The 21,926-nt window shown below is 36.4% G+C and overlaps 1 protein-coding gene across 8 annotated transcripts in view; it reads left to right on the top strand.

Moving 5' to 3' along the window:
• The window catches only part of Cdh18 (cadherin 18), an 860,101-nt gene that overhangs the window by 644,846 nt on the left and 193,329 nt on the right, over window positions 1-21,926 (top strand). For all 8 annotated transcript variants that reach the window (XM_016000295.3, XM_042261387.2, XM_016000299.3 and 5 more), the window contains one exon: window positions 1,852-2,146. In XM_016000295.3, coding sequence (XP_015855781.1) covers window positions 1,852-2,146 — 295 coding nt within the window. The remainder of the gene's footprint in view (window positions 1-1,851; window positions 2,147-21,926) is intronic.

The raw sequence follows: 21,926 nt of genomic DNA, 5'->3' as shown, positions 1-21,926 counted from the left end.
GTGAAGGACTAGATTCATGCCTAAAAAGATAAACTCATAAAAATTACTGACATGTTTATTTTATCTGACTAATTTACAAAAATCTATGCAAAATACATACTGAGAAAAATTTGAATATATGCTTCATATTGAAAACTTTAATTATAATTATTCTAGTATATATATATATATATATATATATATATATATATATATATATATATATATACATGAATGCCTTTTATTCAAATATAGTACAAGTATTAAAAAAAACCCTAAATTTTCTCTGTAATTTTACTGAGTATATAGGTGATCACCACATATATTCTGATGGTTATTTTAAGCATGGCTATGTCTTTCTAAAATTACTCCTGAAATATCAGAAAACATTTCTTGACAAGTATGTAAGTTATAATAGTTAATATTATAAATACATATTTTTATTTTAGAATAACAAAAATATTTCCAAATGATCTCTCATGTTATAATGTTAGTAACAAGTATTTCACAACAGCTCTTAGAGATGCCGAGACAACAACTTTGATGCTTTACTGAGTTAGTCACAAATGATTGTAAAGATGGAGAAGGGCTGAAATGGGTTGCTTTGTCAGATTACCAGTGTCTGCTTCATAAGTGATGAGCATTTTGCACATGATGAATTTACTTACATGCAAGCAACAGATTCATAATCATAAGATACTTTTTTTTAATCTGAGCACAATGATAAATGCTTATAATCTCAGTTTGGGGGAGGAAGACACAATTGGGTTCCTGGGATTCACTGGCCAGCCACTCTAATTGCCTAGTTGAGCACCAGGCCAATGTATTCTCATTGTCCCTCATATCAGAAATAAGTTGAGGGTGAATAGTTGAGTTTATTCAAACAAAGTCTCCATACAGAGGAAACCACTCTGATCTCTTGGGAGGGAGAGACAATGCTTCAAACCATACATCTGTGGTTTCACAAAAGTACTTGTCTTCCCCTAGCTGTCAACTTTATTTATATGTGGTGTCATACATCAAATTAAAGTAGAATCTTAACTGAGTTACCTGCAACTTAATCTATGCCATTTAAAATCATCCACATAGATTTAAATGACATAAAGTTGCTATGTTATCTTCTTGTTAGTGAGGTTTATTTATTTAAATTCTAAAATATTTTTACAGAAGCCATTTTCTACAGAATTAACATTTATAAAAGAACCTTATATACTTTTTTCATTTTAAGAAAAGAAAAATGTAATCATTTGTCAATATTACTTATTAACTATTTCACCACTAACGAGATTTTGTCATATTTTCAAGCCCTTTGTGAATAAAAATAGCAACAAAATGTATAATTTCTAATTGAAAATATTTATCCTAAATGATATTACACTTTTAATTCTACAAATCATGAAACTGGTACCTTGGTGATACATCTGTGGGCTTTTGAAAAATTGATGGTTTAGTTTTTAACTTCAGTTTCTCCTACTTACTCTTTCAAGACCTAACGTCAACAATCAGAGTTGGATAATTTTCATAATAATTTCCTAATGAAAATGTTATTCCCCCAGGCATGGAAAGCAGTAATGGAAATGACTTTTCCCAACTTTATATTACACTGTGTCATGTTAAATCAGAAGAAAGACAATGGTGATTCTTAAAAATAAAAACATACTGTTTATCAGTTTTTTATACAGTTATTGAATCTCAGAGAAATCAAGATCTACTTAATATAAAGTAGAGAAAACTATAAGAAAGGCAATGGCTGTGGTAGCATGTAGTTCACAGTATAAAAGAAAGCTCAAGTCTCAATCTCTTGATAATATTTGGAAAATATATGTCATCAGAATATAAATCATGCTGACTTTGCCTGGGTCTGTTTTCCAGCTGCACTCCAACTCCGACAAAGGTGATGGATCTGTCAAGTACATCCTCACTGGGGAAGGTGCTGGGACTATATTTATCATCGATGACACTACAGGTGACATCCACTCCACCAAAAGCCTGGACAGAGAGCAGAAGACTCACTATGTGCTTCATGCCCAGGCTATTGACAGACGGACAAACAAGCCTCTTGAACCTGAATCCGAGTTCATCATCAAAGTGCAAGATATCAATGACAATGCACCAAAGTTCACGGATGGACCATACATCGTTACTGTGCCTGAAATGTCAGATATGGGTAAGAAAATTATTTTTACATTGTAAAAATTAATGCATATTATTGATAATACAAAAATTATCTTTTGACCAACTTTTTAAAATGTATGTTGTATATTTGTATAAATTTGAGAAACTTCTAAAATGTTAAGATTTTTTATTGCAAAAAGACATGTATCGATTATTGGATCATATATTATTTATTAAAATAAAGTTTTGAGCATTATGTATAGATAATGGTTTGGATCTCTCAAGGTAAAACCGGTAAATTGAATAACATGTAATTCTTTCTTAAAGGGCATTATTTTTGATTATGTAAATTTTCTTTCATATTATTGTGTAATAGTAAATGCCAACACATTCAACAGTAACTCCTTTGAAGATAAAGTGCATGACATCTTGAGCTTAAGGCTCCATTTTTTATAAGCCTACAGGTCCTTCTTAACTATAATAGCATTAGGATTTGAAGCCATTGCTTCATCAATCAATAAAACTATTCATTTGCTAAGCAATTACATATTTATTTCAAAATATAAATCTACATTACTCATTTTGAGGTTATTTTAAATGTGCAGACAGGTGAAGTACAAATGCCTCCCTCTCACTTTTAGGGAATAAGCAACAGGTAATGAATTTAAGATTCATCTCAATGCACGGCTGTACTGTGATTGAAATATTTTGGTACAGGTCTCAAGGTTTTTGAGTTTGCAGAACACGTTCTCTACTCACTGATATTTCTCTTTATTTTCATTCCATAAATAAATTTCTTGAAAGCAATTAAAATGATGTTAAATAGTCACATTATTTTTTGCCATCTTTGTAAGATTCCACATGCTTTCAAGACACATTTTTGAGTGATAATTTTTGTATTTCATTTAAATGTATATGCCAGTCTTACTCTGATTTGTCTGTGAATGTTCATATAAAGCTTCCTTACTGGAAGTCGTGAACTTCTTTTCCCTTTTAGGATTGCAGCCCATTTTAGCTCTCTTGAGAGCCAGGTAGCTCTTTAGCTGATGGAGAAAGGGTGGAAATCAAGAGCGAGATGTTCTCAGCCAGAGCCTCTGGGGAGAAAACAATTTCCCAACCTTTTTCCCTCTGCAGCAGAATTCAGGGACGAGCTATAGCAGTCCTTGGCAGAGTCCCAGAATATATTCAAGTTTATTGGTCTCCAAGGGTATTTAAGGAGAAATTGGTGGAGCAGGCAATGTTATTCATGAAGGGTAAGAGTTAGTGAGCAAACTTGAAAACAACCCTCCATGCCCTGACAAGGATGGCTAAGCCAATATCATACTGTCCAAGCACCTCCTAATTTATAAGTGCACCATGCTTTAATACACCATCACTTACATGAAATATGCTGGTAGGCTTCCATTGTGTGATACAGGCCAAGAGCAAACATGAAACCACCAGAATCATAAGGAAATAACAATAGAGAAAATGAACTATGCAGAGGCATCATCAGCCAAAGGCAATTTCCAACAAACAGTAATAAGAAGAGAACTGGAGGATTTTAATGAATACAGAAGAGAGATTGGGGGGAGTAGGATTATGATATTTTATATTAAAAGGTAAATCATAACAAAAATCTACTTATGTCCTCAAATAATGACTGGGCACTAATTGAGCTTGATTGCCATCCTGGTATAAGAGAACATAAAAATTCTTAAGAAATAAGCCACTTGTAGGAAACCTATTCTTTGGAACCATCATGGAAACAAGGTATATCTTTAAGAACAAGGAAGAAAATATGAATAGAGGAAGAAATAAATTGTCTTCCCATTTCAGATGAGGAGCTCCCTGATTTACAAGCTTCATGGAGAATCTTCTTTTGAGAAAAACATTGGTAGATTGGGTTTAGACAAATTATGGCTATGTCCCAAAAGTCTGAATATAAAAAGGAAGCTTTAATGGATGGGAGGGAAAAATGAGAAGTTAAAAATGTTTGAAGGAGGTCAAGATCTGAGTCCAATCAGTAAAGAGACAGCAAAGATAACAGCAGTGAATCCTAGAGCAGACGTGTGCATACAGATAAGCAGAACCTTACACGTAAATTGATACTTGAGAGCCCATGAAAGGATCCTTGTTAATCCAAATAAAAGCCAAAAGGCAAGGTGGAATTATCATAGTAAAAGTGGGTTCAAATTTGAGGTATAAAAATACTTCTGGGACATTTCGTAAAATCTGAAATATTGGGAGAACAAGGAATAACTAATACTCTCACGTTCTCAGGGTGACAGGAATGTGTTTATAGGACACAACTTTAATTTTTAAAAGTAGTAAAATAGGCCGGGCGGTGATGGCGCACACCTTTAATCCCAGCACTCGGGAGGCAGAGCCAGGCGGATCTCTGTGAGTTCGAGGCCAGCCTGGGCTACCAAGTGAGTCCCAGGAAAGGCGCAAAGCTACACAGAGAAAGCCTGTCTTGAAAAAAACAAAAAACAAAACAAAAAAAGTAGTAAAATAATTAAGAGAGTTAAGTGCTATCTCCATACTAGTGTGGATCCAGGCAAAGATATTTTTAATGATAGTAATTTATTGGAGGCCAGATGCTAAATTTTGGACAGAATACTTTATTATTGGTTTTGAATGAGCAGAAGCTCATTATTGTCTCTAAGTGTGTGTGTGTGTGTGTGTAAGTATGTGCAATAATAACCAACAATTCACATTGTATTTTGATTGTATAGAAGCTGATATAAAAATTAGTGTGTGTATGTGTGTAAATGTGTGCAATCATAACCAACAATTCACGTTGTATTTTGATTGTATGGAGGCTGATGTGAAAAAGTGTGGTGTGTGTGTGTGTGTGTGTGTGTGTGTGTGTGTGTGTGTAATGTTCTTTGTATTTGGTGCTTAAGAATGGCAGAGGATGCATCAACTCTGATAGCAGAAACAAAATGCTGGTACACTGATGACAAGAGGACATCGATGGCAGGAGCGACAGCCTCCCTGCTTACTTTGCAGATTGTGATTTCTTGAAGCACGGTCAATCATTCACAGGAAAAATGTTTTTTATAGTTTGCACATGAAAAAGGAAGAGGAGTTGTTCAGTTATGAGGAGGGCTATGTGGCCCCCCAACGCCTAAAATACTGATTGTTTTTACAAAATAAAAGTTTGCGAAGTGCATTGTGAGAGATTACAGGTAATGAGACCCGATGCAGAACAGCTAGAGGACTGTGCTGTAGTCCCATGTAAGAAGGTCTCTGCGGACTGAGCCACGAAGATTTTTGCATGCTTGGCACTTCACAGAAGGGCAGCCTTCTGTATAAACAAATAGCACCCTTCCTTCCTTCCCGACACTTGCTGCCAGCTGTCTAACTAGTGGACAGCTTTCTTCAATGTTGCTAAAGTGATATACAAATGTTAACCTGAGGTCTCTCGCTAGCCTGGTGTTTGCCAGTTATACCAAGGTTGCTGGCCAGCGTGTCCCAGAGATCCATCCACTTCTGCTTTTCCAGCATTGGGATTACATGACACTATGCCACTTTCATGTGGCTGCGCTAGATAGAACTCATGTCCTCATACATTCACAGCCAGCACTTTACTTACAGCATTTCAAGGTTTTACAGGGGGACACCAGTAAAGAAATTAATCTAACTCTGAATTCAAAGGAATGGAGAAATTGATGTTCACTTCTGATTAGAAAGAGTGGTGCTGCTGCCTTTTATGGAAGTTGATTTGTGCTTGAAACATGAAACTCTCACTTCCTCTTTTTCCCACTGACCCAGAGAGTAATTACGATGTCAGATGACTTGCTGTGATAGAAATGTCCCTTTCTGCTCGAGTGCAGCTAACAGCTTCTCTTAAATATTCAAATCAGGCTTGTGATCAAAACTATTTGTACCCAGAGAAGTACTAATTAATCGATTAATGAGATTTGCTCCTTTGAATGCAGGCTTTCTGTTCTGAAAATTTTCTAAATTTTTTTCATCACAAATTATACAGAAATTTGTCAGAGTCTGTGACTCTAGGTCACCATAGCAACTGTGAAAATGATCCAACAGACAACTACAAGGAACACTTGTTAAACTCCTGCTAAGTGTCAGGAATCTCATATATTTACAATAATGTCATGTATTTGTCAAAATTGTCATCACCGTGTCAACATGATGATTATTCTTGGTGTACTAAGGATAAAAATGAAATATGTAATTGTATTATTTGTCTAAAATACCATGACTATAAGAAATACATGAAAAAGTTTCAAGCTAGGTATACTTTTAGGCCTTATATTCCCATTTTAAAATTAAAATTTAAATGAAAAATGGATATAAGTTATATGTAGAAGCCGGGCGGTGGTGGCACACGCCTTTAATCCCAGCACTTGGGAGGCAGAGGCAAGCGGATCTCTGTGAGTTCCAGGCCAGCCTGGGCTACCAAGTGAGCTCCAGGAAAGGTGCAAAGCTATGCAGAGAAACCCTGTCTCTGAAAAAAAAAAAAAAAAAAAAAAAAAAAAAAAAAAAAAAAAAAAAAAAACAACAACAACAACAACAAAAGTTATATGTAGAGAAATTCCTGTAGAAAAATTCAAGAAGCACAATAGTAGTAATATAAAACAGGAGATGTTGTAGCATTATGTTTAAAGAAATAAAGTCATTTTCGACTCATTAAACAGACTTTATTTACTACTATTAAATTTCTCTGACTTACCACATATTTTGTGGATAGAGTTTTCTACACTCAAATAACAAAATTAGCCCAGAGGCACTGAAAAAAATAAAAGAGAAAAAAACAAGTCTGATATTCAATACCAATGAAATCTTGCTTTACGTTTGTCTAATGGTTACAGGTGTTGAACATTTATTTAAATGTTTCTTGGACATTTAAGATTCCTCTTTTGAGAATTCTCTGTTTAGACCTGTACCCCATTTTTAAATTGAATTAGTTTGTTGATGTCTAGTTTCTTCAGTTCACTATATATTTGGAAGTTAACCCTCTGTCAGATGTATAGTTGGTGAAAATCTTTTTTCCCATTGAAATTCAATCTTACACCTGTCAGAATTGCTAAGATCAGAAACACAAGTGACAGCTGATGCTGAGGAGGATGTGGTGCAAGGGGAACACTTCTTCTTTGCTGTTGGGATTGCAAACCTGTACAGCCATTTGGGAAATCAATATGGTGGTTTCCCAGAAAATTGGGAATTGATCTACCTCAAGATCTAGCCATGCCATTCCTTTTTGTTTGGTTGTTTTTTACTCTTTGGGCTCTTTAAACTTTTGCGGGGCGCCGCCACCCAGCTTCCAAATGATGACATGAAGGCTTATTATTCCTTATAAATGCCCAGACTTAGATTGGCTTGTTTCTAGCCAGCTTTTCTTAACTTCAGTTATCTCATCTACCTTTTGCTTCTAGGCTTTTTCCTTTCCTTTCTTCTGCAAAAGTATTTTCACTCTTACTACATGGCTGGCAATGTCACTGGGTGGCTGGACATCCTCCCTAGAATCCTCCTTGCCTTATTCTTTTGATCCCATATATCCTTTCTTTTTAGTTACTCTGCCTGCCAACCCTGCCTATCCTTTCTCCTACCTCGCTGTTCAGGTATTGGCTGTTCAGCTCTTTATTAGACCATCAGGTGTTTTGGACAGTCAAAGTAACACAGCTTCATACAGTTAAACAAATGCAACATAAAAGAATGCAACACATCTTTGCATCACTAAACAAAGGTTTCACAGCATAAAACATTTAACACCTCTTAAAATAATGTTCTATAATAATTCCTGGGCCTACACCCAAAGGACGTCCTATCATACTACAAGGGCACTTGCTCAATTATATTCATAGTATATTTCTTCATAATACCAAGAAACCAGAAACAACCTAGATGTCCTCACCAAGGAAGGGATAAAGAAAATGTGGTCCATTTAAACAATAGAGCATAATTCAACTGTTTAAAAAATGACATCATAAAATTTACTGGCCAAAGGATGCAAATAGAGTAAAGCTATCCTGTGAGACATGATCCCATCCCCAAAAGACAAACATGCTATGCACTCACTTGTAAGTGGATATCAGATGTAAAGTAAAGGATAATTATGCTAATCATGTTATGGTCCCCAGATCCAGAGAGGATAAGTAAAAAGGAGAGCTGAGTGGGGTGTGGGAGGATGACACAAAAGTCTCCATGGGGAGGGAAGTATAATAGACATCCTGGGTAGATTCGGGGTGGGTAGTATAGGGGAAGTTTCTCTGGTCCTATCCAGCCCCGAGGTACAGATGAATCTTTCCCACCTGTGGTCCCTCAGACGCTTATAAAATAATTACTCAGAGGATTAATATTCGTTGCAAACTATATGGCCTATGGTTCAGGCTTCTTGCTAGCTAGCTCTTATAACTTAACTCAATCCATTTCTATTAATCTATATGTTGCCATGTGGCCATGGCATTACCAGTCTGCTGGCATCTTGTTGCTCTTTGAGTGGCAGGCTGCCTCTCTCCACTCTGCCTGTCTTCTCTATCTCTTTTGGACTTTCCCACCTGGATCCATCCTGCCCTGCCATAGGCCAATGCAAATTTATTTATTATCCAATGGGAGGCACACTTATTCACAGCATACAGAAAGACATCCCACAGCAAGGTAGGGATGGGAACAGGATAATAAGAGGAGGGGTGGAGGGAACTGGAACTGGAGGGTGGGGAGGCCAGTTTTGGGGATGAAGTAAAAACCTAGTGCATTGAAAACTCCATAGAACCCTACAAAGGAATCTTACTAACAAAGACTCCTAGTAAAGGGGGATACACAGCCTGAACTGGCCATCTTCTGCAACCAGGCAAGGCCTCAAGTAGAAGGACTCAGACACCAACCCATCCCCTTGCAATTTTCCTGCTGTAGGATATGCTGGGATGGGAACTCAGCATAATTAACGCCGGAGAGATAAGAGAGACTTCATCCAACAAATGATGGGAGCAGATACAGAGTCTCACATCCAAATATTAGGTGGAACTCATGTCCTGTGGAGGAGCAGGAAGAAGGACTGGAGGTACCAGAATGTGCAACGATGCCACAAGAACCAGGCCCACAGAATCAAGTGACTGGTATTCAAGTGTGCTCAAAGATAGGAAGGAGCCTCTATGGGTTTGACCTAAGTTCTTTGCCTATATTTTATGGTTGTATGGCTTGGTGCTCTTGTGGGATTCCTAAGAGTAGGTGTGGGGCAGTCTCTGACTCGTTTTCCTGCCTTGGGACTCTCTTCCTCCTACTGGGTTTCCTTGTCCAGCCTTAATGTGAGACTATGTGCCTGGTCTTATTGTATAGCTTGTTGTACCTTATTTGGTTGATGTTTCTGTTCTTTTCTGAGGGGAAGTTGAAGGAGAAAATAGAATATGTCCGAAGAGATTGGAGTGAGGCGGGTGGGGAAACTGCAGTGGGGATATAATATATGAGAGAAGAATAAATAAAAAAAAAGGAAAAAAACCAATGCCAATGGAATATAGCCACATGATTTTGAAAAAGAGATAATTCTAACCACACACACACAAGTATATATATATATATATATATATATATATATATATATATATATATATAGTATTAGGAGGAGGAATTGAGGTTATTATGAGCACAATATATTTTCTGAAATTCTTAAGGGAGTAATAAAATATTATATACTAAAATAGTAGTATGTTCACAGTAGGGCCTAGTACCTCCTCACCATGTAGTTTTGTCGATACCAGTAATGAATATCCATCCATGGAGTGGGCTTCAAGTCCAATCACAGAGTGAAAGGGTTATTCCCATAACAATTTTGCCACTATTAAATTAGTGGGTGTATTTTACCTGGCAAGTTGGTGTGGTAGTTCTAGGAGTTCTCTGCTGGTTAACTGTTAGTGTCTACCTAACAGTATACCAGACTATGAAAGTTTAAGTTCTTGTTTGATTTCTGTAATAGTCATGAAAATATGTTTTTCTAACTTTGGCCCAGTGGCTGCACTGTAATCTACCGCTGTCTTAGCCATTGTTTGCAACTCTGCAGTATTAGCCCTGATTATCTAGCCGTAGCCTGGCACTTCAGGCTTGCAGACCAGAGACAGTTCTGCTCCCACAGGCACTGACCCTGTCACTGTTGCTAAAGGTAGCTTTAACCAAATCTCTATTGTTCTAATTATGAATGTAACTCAAGATTCCCAGGGTGAGGTGAAAACCTGTGAGCTCAGAGAGGCTGAGTAGCAACTGGCTAACCTTCTCTTCTTGCTAGCATACATGAGAGACCCATGTTTTGCTTTGCCAAATCACAAAAAGTGGCCACTTCAAACAGCACCCTAGTATTTCCTGTGTCCCTCTATCTCTCCTGGATGTCCCCCAGTATTCTATGATTACTTTCTGTCAACTATTTTTTAAATGCAGTCTCTTGACCCAAGATTGAGTTTACTTAATTAATGCAAATGCAAACTTGGGGTCACAGTGTGACCTAATATTCCCCAAAAATATGTGGTGTCTTCAGCAATAGACTCTTTTTGGGGGGGTCAGGGGGTTCGAGACAGGCTTTCTCTGTGTAGCATTGTGCCCTTCCTGGAACTCACTCTGTAGCCCAGGCTGGCCCCGAACTTACAGATATATGCCTACCTCTGCCTACCAAATGCTGGGATTAAAGGTGTGCGCCACCACCGCCTGGCTAGGAATAGACTCTTATCATTTAGTTCTGAAGGGCATCCAAGAGCAGTGCCAAGAACCTATAATGTTTTTATAGGTCTCAATGTGGTTTTCCTGTTCAATGACTCATAAAAAGATAATCTTTACCTGGCATATGGATATTTGATTAATGACTTTGACTTTTAGTAATAGCAGTATTCTGCCATACTAGATATATTTTGTCTAACTCCTACTTAAAAATATTGTTAATTGGATTATAAAATATTAGGATTCAATATGATTTTTAAGTGTATTTATCATATTGATTGATTTTCCTGCTTTTCTGAAATGAAATCATCAGTATTTTGCAGAGATATTTTATAAATGCTCTCATATATATATATATACATATATATAGACTATATCTGCATTAATATCCCTTGCAAAATTATATACAATGTGAAAGTAGGAAACAGAATACACACATATTCTTACACAAAAATTTCCTTAACTGAACCTAAAACAACTTTTACTTTATACTATAGAATGAGCCTGTATTTGAGAATATTCATACACATGAACAGAAAATATTTGAAGGGGAAAACATGTATGCATACACTGATGAAATTCATTGTTTCTGAAAAGTGGGTTATGATTTTATCTTGAAGGGAAGAAAATCACCCTTTTTAAAGACTATGTAAATCTGTTATCTATGAAATACTAGCAGGACTCCTAATAGTGGGAGTGAGGGAGTCTCTGACCCTTCTGCCTGTTCTTAGGACTCTTCTCCCATTGCATTGCCTCCTTCAGCCTTGACATAAGTGTTTGTGCCTGGTCTAATTGTATAGAGTTGAAAGGAAGCTCAGTTTGTAGATTAGAGAAGTTGTCATAATGGATTATTCACAATGCATAAGAGTTATCAGTTAGAAACAGGATTAAAGTAGGTGGACATTTCATTTTAAGTAGAAAAGTGATGACAAATATTCCTTTTTCCACTATTAGATATTAGTCAGTTTAGTATTGTGAATATAAGTGTGTGAGTGTGTGTGTGTTGTTATATAATAAAAACATTGTGCTAATATTGTCTACACATCTTTGCAAAATATGCAATGAGAACACAAAGCATAGTATCTAAAATTTGCTTAGTTTTCAGGATTTTAATAGATTGTTCTTGTAACTAAACATTCTCAGTCTGAGAAGTCTACTGTGTTTGTAAGTTCCTTATCAAATAAAACAGAGATGGAAGTATAGATGGTTTAATATAGATGCGAAAATAAATCAAAATATTTTTGAAAAATATTCTTATATAAAGTTTCTTCTCATTTTTTTCATTTACACAATGTAATTTAAACTGTTACCATATTTGAGATCAGCACACTTCCCAGTCTTGACCTTTTGCAGCTGCCCTGCTCAAAGGAGGATTATTAGCATCATTCCTGGCCACTAATACACAGTACCAGTAACACCCTTCACACTACACTCAAACCAGGTATTTCCAGATATTGCTAAATGTTCTCAGAAGGAAAATTTGAGTCATTCTCAATTATCAGTTGAAAATTGCTAGCACAGGGGACATGCAAGAAAAGAGAATGACAAAATATAGAAGTATGAATAAAATAACATAATGTATAATTTATAATTCCATACAAAGTGAATTTCACAGTGCTAGAATGCTCATCACCTATTTTATGACCCAAATTATTCTACATGCAATTTAGTGTTGAAATATTTATTTTCATATTAAAATGAATAATAACCTATAATAGAGGCAAACTTATGGATGAAATTAGTCAATTTTGGCTACAGAATGAAGAGCAGTGTTTGAGTAGTTGAGATTCAGGAATCACCAACTTCAAAGATTTGATTTTATAACCCTTATTTTGGTTATCTGCAGTAAATAAATCTAGTGTAGCTATATACTTGCATATATATGTATATAGTAGTATAATCACATCTATACATATTTAATAGTTTTCATAGAGGAAGAGTACTTGAAAAAATATGTTGTAACACTATTCAAGTCAATTGTTTCCTGTATCTATCCTGAATAAAATTATATAAATTTCATCAACTCAAATTTAGGATTTTGTCCTTTTGTTCATAATTGCACTGCATCATCACCCTGGTGCTAATGATCATCTTGGTCCATTTCTGTTGTTACATTAAATGTCTGAGCCTTAGTAACAAGTAAACAAAAGACCGTACAATTTTGAAGTTGAGTGCGCAAGGTCATTTGGGCTGACATATAATGGCCCTCCAAGCACTACATGTGAACTGTAGTACAATGGTGGAGAGCTTGTGGGACTGAGGAATGAGTACATTTTTAGATATCAAGTCTCTGGAGAACTAACTATGGTACCATAAGAGCCACTTTAGTTCCTTAAAGACAGTGACTCCCCAGTGATTTAGTGTCATCACACGCCAACTCTTCTTGATAGTCAACTCATGTCTCAGCATCACCACACTGGGGACCAAGCATCCAGAACATGAACCTCTGGAGGATATCCTCTAACCAAAGAGGAATGATGATGACAGTCAGTTCTCCCTTCTATCTCTGTTTTAATTTTTTTTTCAATAACTGAGAGGGTAATGTGGACTATGTGGTTCCTGCGTCTCAATAGACCTATCCCAGAGTCCTAGAAGAATCTACAATGAGCTAATAATTAGTCTTTGAGTATAAGCAACGAATCTATGTATACAGAAATTTTTAGTCCATAAACTTTATTCTTCTGAGTCAGTTCTCTACACAGCTTCTATTCTGCTCTCATGTCTAGCTCCTTTCTTGCCTGATTTCTCTCTACATTTATCTGCTGTCCCATCTATGTTATATCTTTATTCTCTCATCTTAGTTCTGACCCATCTAGTTTCTCATCCATCTAGTTCTTTCCCATCTTAGTTTTTTCCCATCTCCTTTATTCTTATCTTATTCTTCCTCATCTTGTTCTTCCCCATCTGGCTCTTCCTCATCTTCCATCTCGTCCCTCTAGTACTCTCTTCTAGTCCTTCAATCTAGTTCTCCTCCATCTAGTTCGTTCCTCTCCAGTTCTTACCCATCTAGTTCTTCTATTCTCTATTCTATTCTCCATCTCGTCTTCAAGTCCTCTCTCTCAAATCTTCCTCCAATTTCCTTATACCTCTTAGTTCTCTTGTATTCATTTATAAACCCAAGCAATAGCAATCCTCTGACAGAGCAAGGTCACCAGGCTTGAATTCTTGCAGGCTCAAAAAGACAGATAAGAGTTTTCCTCAAGCAGTGACCAATAGGCTTCCTTTCACAACCCAAAAGGGGAGTGGTTAAAGGAAGAGGTCAACTGAGAGCTAATATCAGTTAGTATATCAAAAAAAGGGGATTTATGTTCTCAAGTGTATGTTCCTAGAAGTGGTTAGTTAAGAAGTTAAGAGTCTATAATATTAGCAAGGCTGTATGAGAAAGGAGGGTCTCAGCTTAAATTGCAAAAGAAATAAAGCTATCCTCCTAACCTAGGAGACAGGTGTTTCTATAAGGGTGTTACCTTAGTTTAGGAGATCATTTGGCCTTCAGTGCTTGTTAGGCATTTTAGATAAATACACTGTTAGAAGTTCTTGGATCCACACATCGCATACAAGAGAATTATTGTAGGAATCAGCTAACATATATACAAAAGCTAAAATACTAACAAGACTTCTTAAGCCATGGCTTGACCTTTGGAAAAGTCCTTGACCTTTCCAAGTAGTAGCTTTTGTGATAGTAGCTGGATTCTATTAAATTTTCCTGCAGCTTGCAGAAAGAGGGTAAATTTTCATAATGTTCCAAATTATTTCTTTAATTTTATAAACTGTCTAGTCATTTCACATCTGATACTAAATGGTGACACTATTCAGTATTATGTCTAACCATAGTCCAAATACATAGAATACTACCTGTTTTCTGAGTCAGTGGTGAGTTAAATATGGGCACCTGAGAAATGAATAGAGGATGTAAATGATACTTTTCTCACAGGAAAAGTATCTCTGAAATGACTAAGATCTTTAGTCATTAGAACAGATTATAGAAATAGTGATTATTAGTCTATTATATTTAATGTAAAGAATTATGAGTATATCATTCATAAACTTTAGTTTTGGTGGGACACTGGCAAGTTTTCAGGTACTGAAATCCAATTTGCTTTACTTACAGTCCTTAAACTCACTGTGTTGCTTGTTCTGAGTGATGTAATGAAATGCTCTCTTTTTGTCTTTGTATTTCCCCTCCAGTCTTAAAAGCCACAGGGCCTCTTTTTGTGTGTTCCTTGTTGCACAGCAACAACGATCCACATCAGCTGTGCACTGACTCATTGCACTGGTTGCTGGGACCTTGATTTAGATCAGCCCAAGCATCTTGGGAGCCTCATTCTGGACACCTGCCAGGATTCAAGAACCGTACTCTTATGATCACCCTGGAGACATAGTCTCCAGGACGATATGATTTTAATAACATGAGGCTTGTATTACAGTTCACAAGGTAGATGGCTTGTATTTGAAAATTAATCTGGTGGATAGGAAGAACAACCCATCGGACACAAATTTCCAAGTTATGTAACTTCCTTCTTTCATTTCTTTCTTTCTTCTGATAACTTTTCTTAAATATTAGCTTTTGTCTTATACAAAATGCAACTCAAGAGTTAGTGACTGAGTTAGTTACTTTTGCTGTGACCAAATACCCTATTTAAAAAAAAAAAAGCTTAAGGATTTTCTTTTTTTTTTTTTTTTTTTTTTTTTTTTTTGGTTCACAGTTTGAGGTGATACAGTCCTTTATGGAAAGAAGGGTGTGGTGTCAGTGCCAGAAGAAAGCTGTCCACACTATGTTCAAAATCAGAAAGTATTGTCTATTGTCCTGGCATATTTTGGATGTGAATCTGAATATCGTGTTTCAAGACTGGTTCTCAGTGGTCTGCTTTTGTCCACCAAAGCTTTACATTTTCCCAAAGTTTCCACAGCTTCTGTAGGAACACCAACAGTGAAGGATCGAGTTTCTAAACACATGATCCCACACGATGATGTTTCAAATTCAAAAACAAACAAATAAAAGACTGTGGCTCAGAGCAATATTAATCTTGTTTATTTATGGCTCAATAGCCAGAACTTTATTATGTGGGATCACAGACAATTGGCTTGCATCTTCTCAAAGCTCAAACTGATGCTGAGCTTGTGAAGAGTGGCCTGTGATTCTGTTGTCTTGAGTTAGGTTTCAGCAGGTGTCTTGAAAATAATACCCATATTTTGCTCAGCTCAGAGGGGCAGGCCTGGGTTCTCTTTAACCTGTGCTTATGGGGCATCATTTCCAGAGCCTGAGAGAGAAGCTTAGTGGATTTTGTTTTTAATTTATAGTATTTGCATTGAAGGATGTTACTGACAGAAAGAAAAAGCCAAGCCCAGAATGGAAGGAAATATTTGAAGAGGAGCCTCAGGAGTTCTACCATTACTTCATTTTAGTTGGATAATTTTTGTAACCTCCTCACTTGAAGCAAATATTCTCTCAATATTTATTCTATTACCCCATGGCTGCTCATTCTAAATTTAAAAAAAAAAAAAGAATTTCATAGAAATACAGACCCTTAATATATGCAAGACATTGTTTGGATATGTGAGCAAGTTGCGTGGTAACTTAATTTGGTAATAATGTATCTTATCTTTTCATATTTATGATTACATTTTTAAATTATAAATTTAAGAAGGCTCAAATAATTTAAACTAGTTTCTTACTTTCATTCAGTGGTTTGAATTTTATGGTAAGCTGAGTTTTTTGTTTTCCTTTTTCCTTTTTAGAAATAGACAAGTCTTAGAATTCCTTCATGAAATTGAAAACTCTCATAACACCAAATACCTGACTATAATAAATAATTTTGGCATTTTATAGGCCATAACTAGCTCAAATTAAAGCCATATGTAGTATCTTTATGTGTGACAAAGGATTATTGTCAAGGATATAGTCTTCTTTGTAGGAAACTGATATTCACACACACACATACACACACATATACACACACATGCACAACCACTATAAGAGAGAGTAAATGAAGAAAATATGAAATAATTCAAGGTAAGTTACACACTTATTTGATGGCAGTGGAGAGATCTACTCAATCTATTGATTTACTGGACAAACACTTGGATACATTTAATTTTCCTTCCTTTTTATTTATTTTAAATTGTATGTGTGTATGAGAGAAAGAATGTGTGTGTGTATGAGGGGGAGGGTATGGATGTGTGTGTGTGTGTGTGTGTGTGTGTGTGTGTGTGTGTGTGTGTAAGCAAACACCCTTGCACGTGGGGGGGCAGAGGAAAAGACAGAGTGTGTGCTCTGGTACTATTTGTTTTATTATTTTGGGGGAAAAAAAGATCTCTCATTAACCTGGAGCTTATGGGAATCCAACAAGCCCCGTTATTTCTCCTTTCTCCATGCCATGCCCCCAAGTGTCAGAGTCCCCTGTTTATATGACATCATGCCTTAGCCATTTACAAGATTGCTGGGTACTCTGGTCCTCAACATCGTTCACTAAGAACTTGTGCCCATGAAACCTATCCCTGGCCCAATGTTTAGTTTTCATATTAAAATGATTTTATTCTTCACTGAATTTTAGTGATTTTAAATTTAACTTAATCTTTTCCCACAAAAAACTTTATAGGACTTTAGAAGACTTGCCTAGGGAACACAAGTGTGTAATTATTTTTATTCCCTCCTATAGTGGACATCTTGGTTAACTGAAATATCTTCTCATTCATCCTTATTTACCAACATTCACAGTGTGGAAAACATTTCTTAAAACGTTAATAAATTAAAGGAAGACAAGAGGCACTACGATAGAATGAAAGTATTTTTTTCTTTGTTTTCAAGGGAGATGTTATAAACACTTTCTTGTTTTGACGTTTTAACTTACAGTTTCCAAGTGTCTTTTTCCAGTCAATATTTGCTCTTGAATTTACAAAACCTCTCTTTAAAAAAAACCACTCATCATTATTAAATACAGATAGACACACACACACACACACACACACACACACACACACACACAGCCTGCTTTTACTATCTTTATTTCATTTCAATACTTTCAGCTCTTCTATAATTTAATTTTACAATACGTTATCAACTATTGATGTGCCGCCTTCTGATTTTCAGTTCATTTTGAAATCTTTATGATAAGTATTTATTTTGGAATATAATCTGAGACTTGTCAAAATTAGATATGTCAGGGGTATATGTCACATATTTGTGGTTGCATGAACAAGTGGCACCTATAATTGAGAGGCTTTAAACATCAGGTCCTAAATTCTATTTCAAACTGTACAATGTTGCTGGCATATTCCTGCTGCCAGTTGAAATTCCTCTGGGAAAGAGGCCATCACATAACCTCCTGTCTCAGCAACACTGTTACTTTAGTGTTTTGTTGTCAATGCATTGCATTAAAAATGCTATAAAAGATTTGAGATTATGCCATTTATTATCACATTGCTTAAAATATATCTTAGGTATGAATTGCTTGTTGTTGTTGTTTTTTCAATAACATATGATGTTTCTTTTATTTTTTCTGTGCTGAGTGTGAGAACAATTCCCACCTGAGATTACAGTATTTAATTATGTGATCTAGAATGTTTGAAATACAGTGAACAGAAAAGTATCAAATGGGTGATACTGTTATTTTAAGTATGCAGTATCTATTAAAATAAATCAAATTAAAGACAATATTTCTTACCTTGGAGATTAGATATATAAATAGATGACAGGCAGATAAGTAAGCTTATATGTAGATTTAGTCAGTGACCAAAACTTCAAAGCATGTGAGGGAGACCTCATGTGTAGCAACTTATAATTACTCAGTTCTTCATTTCTCACTCAGTTGAAATCTGAGAATGTGTAGTTGAATTATAGTTAAACTTGTCAATCACTCTTCATTGATTCTTTGGATTTTTGTTTGTTTCATTAATTTCATAATTAATCCCTCTTTTGGATTATCTCTTCTCATGTATGGTTTTAGATGTCACTTGTAGCGGGAATCTTAAAAGTTCTTTTTTTTTTTTTTTTTTTTTTTTGTTTTTCGAGACAGGGTTTCTCTGTGTAGCTTTGCGCCTTTCCTGGGACTCACTTGGTAGCCCAGGCTGGCCTCGAACTCACAGAGATCCGCCTGGCTCTGCCTCCCGAGTGCTGGGATTAAAGGTGTGCGCCACCACCGCCCGGCAAAAGTTCTTAATAATAAAATCAAACCCGAGGCCAGTTATTGGGGTCAATGCTGGTAGATCAGAGAGACAGAACAAGCCACAGCTATCTCACCTTGCCATTTCCTCAGCTGGTCCTGTTTCCTCAGACTAGAAGCCTCTGAGTCCTTATCCAGAATGAATCTCAGCTGAACTGTGTTGCTCCAAAGCCTGAAAGCTTAACCAGCCAAATGCTTAACCAGCCAAAAGCTGAACCAGCCAAATCTTCTAGTTTCTGGTCCTCACGCCTTATATATCTTTTTGCTTTCTACCACCACTCCCTGGGATTAAAGGCTGGCTTTCTGGGATTAAAGGCGTGTGTCACCATGCTTGGCTATTTCCAATGTGGCCTTGAACTCACAGAGATCCAGAGGGATTTCTATCTCTGGAATGCTAGGATTAAAGGTGTGAGTGCCACCATTTTCTAGCCTTTGTATCTAGTGGCTGTCTGTTCTCTGACCCCAGATGAATTTATTAGAGTACACAATATTTTGGGGAACAAATACCACCACATTTCCTCTCTTTTTGTCTAAAATTAAAAAAGCTTATAACTAATACAAGAAAAACTATCTTCAATAAGTATATGCAATATACAGTCAAGATTACATTAACAATGTCTAGTCCATTAACATTTGACAGATCCAGACAAAAAACTCCATTATATATATTAACAATGTCCAGTCCAGTAACATCTGATAAACTCAGACCAAAAAATTTTCATTACTTATCTTATTTAAAACAAGTAGTTCCTTTTTAAAAGTAGATTCCATAATCTCCCTTTTTATCTTATCATATCCATATTCTCTCTTTTATCTTTTCATAATAGATTCAGTAGTCTACCTTTTGTCATTTTTATATCTTCCCCTTTTTCTTCAGTGTAGATTCAATGATCTACCTATTTATCCTATTATTTCTTTATCTTTTTTCTCAGAGTAGATTCAATGATCTATCTCATATCTATATTCTCTTTTTCTTTTTGCTTTCTAGGGGTGAAGATATCTTTAGGGAATCTTGAAAAGAAAATTTTGGGGTTAATCATCAAGTCCTGTATCGTTTGTCCAGTCTCTGTATAAAAGGAAAGTTCAGGGCTTGTTTCAAGTCTTTGTTCAAGTAGTCTGTCAGGCTGGATCATCTCAGCTAGCCATCTCAAAATTGTCGTAAGCAGTTTGTAGTCCAAAGCAGATCTTTCTGTGGTGTTAATCAGCTTAATGGCTTTACCATAGTCCTTTTGAAGATTTCAAAGTTGCTGTTAGGTGTGGTCATGGTTCCATGCAGGCTCTTTTTTTTTTTTTTTTTTTTTGCCTCCTCTGTGGTTTGGAGCAATCATAGTCTGATAAATGTCTGTCTCTCAGAACCATGAACATTCTTCCCTAGAACAGAAAATCTTCACAACAATTTCTCCCCACCACTTGTCTTGCCAAACTTTTCCAAACTGACCTTTGCCGATGCTTTCCTGTAACACGATGGTCCTGGCAATTCTTCTCTGAACCAGCAGCAGTAAACCTTTCGTCCCAGGTAGCAGCATCACCGCAGTCACCAACACGATGAGAAGGAGCTGGCAACGTGGAGCAGTAGCCACTGCTTCCATGGTCCCAACACTGTTTGTGTCTCAGTCCAGGCCAAAGCTTCTCCCAAGCCTCCTAGGCTGACCTAAAACTCGGGATCTTCCTGCCTCTGTTTCCTTCAGCAAATCCTACCAGTGTGTGCCACCACAACCGGCTGAGTGTAGCTTGGGCCTGAGCTGGGGCTCACAAGGCCACAGGAAAACAGCTTTTTCATGAATTTGTAACACGAACGTTGGGCGCCAGATGTAGGAGGATTCTTAAAAGTTCTTAATAATAAAATCAAACCCGAGGCCAGTTATTGGGGTCAATGCTGGTAGATCAGAGAGACAGAACAAGCCACAGCTATCTCACCTTGCCATTTCCTCAGCTGGTCCTGTTTCCTCAGACTAGAAGCCTCTGAGTCCTTATCCAGAATGAATCTCAGCTGAACTGTGTTGCTCCAAAGCCTGAAAGTTTAACCAGCCAAATGCTTAACCAGCCAAAAGCTGAACCAGCCAAATCTTCTAGTTTCTGGTCCTCACGCCTTATATATCTTTTTGTTTTCTACCACCACTCCCTGGGATTAAAGGCTGGCCTTCTGGGATTAAAGGCGTGTGTCACCATGCTTGGCTATTTCCAATGTGGCCTTGAACTCACAGAGATCCAGAGGGATTTCTATCTCTGGAATGCTAGGATTAAAGGTGTGAGTGCTACCATTTTCTAGCCTTTGTATCTAGTGGCTGTCTGTTCTCTGACCCCAGATAAATTTATTAGAGTACACAATATTTTGGGGAACAAATACCACCACAGTCACTTATTCTTATTTTCCCAAAATTTTCAGTTGCATCAATTTATTAATTTTAGATATTTAATTTTTTATGTAAGCACTTAATGTTCTAAATTGCTCAGAGGTCTAACTATATTGTTTCTCATATTTTTTTGTATACACTTTTTTTTTTTGGTTCTATGAATTTTTAAATTTCCTTCTTGGTTTCATCCCTGACTCAACCGTGCTTTGTAGTTGGATGTTAAATTTTCAAGAGGTTGTGTAATTCATGTTGTTTCTATTACAATTAATTTAATTTATCTGCTTTAGTACATTGTGCTCAGATAGAATGCAGGATGTGACTTCAGTTTTCCTACATTCAAATAATGCTATTTCATAGTCTAATATTTGATCAGTTTTGGAGAAAGTCTCATTGACTGTTGAGAATTATTTGTGCTCTGTAGTGTTTGAATACCATTTTCTATTGATCTATTGCATCCATTTTATTTATGTGGTCATTTAATTTTCGGTTACTGTGTTTAGATTTTTGTTTTTGGTGATGGTATTTCTTGATGACCTGTGTAATTCAGGATACTGTTGAGTGTTGAATTCACTGACTATCATAATGTTGAGGTTAAGCTGCAGTTTTTAATATAATACTGCTTCTTGTATGAATTTGGGTCCCCTCTGTCTAGGATGTTTATTTTGTGGGATTG

This window comes from Peromyscus maniculatus, chromosome 15 (assembly GCF_049852395.1).
Source record: "Peromyscus maniculatus bairdii isolate BWxNUB_F1_BW_parent chromosome 15, HU_Pman_BW_mat_3.1, whole genome shotgun sequence".
Lineage (NCBI taxonomy): Eukaryota > Metazoa > Chordata > Mammalia > Rodentia > Cricetidae > Peromyscus > Peromyscus maniculatus.
The sequence above is the reverse complement of the archived record's forward strand: the minus strand, read 5'-3'. Positions and strand labels throughout refer to the sequence as shown.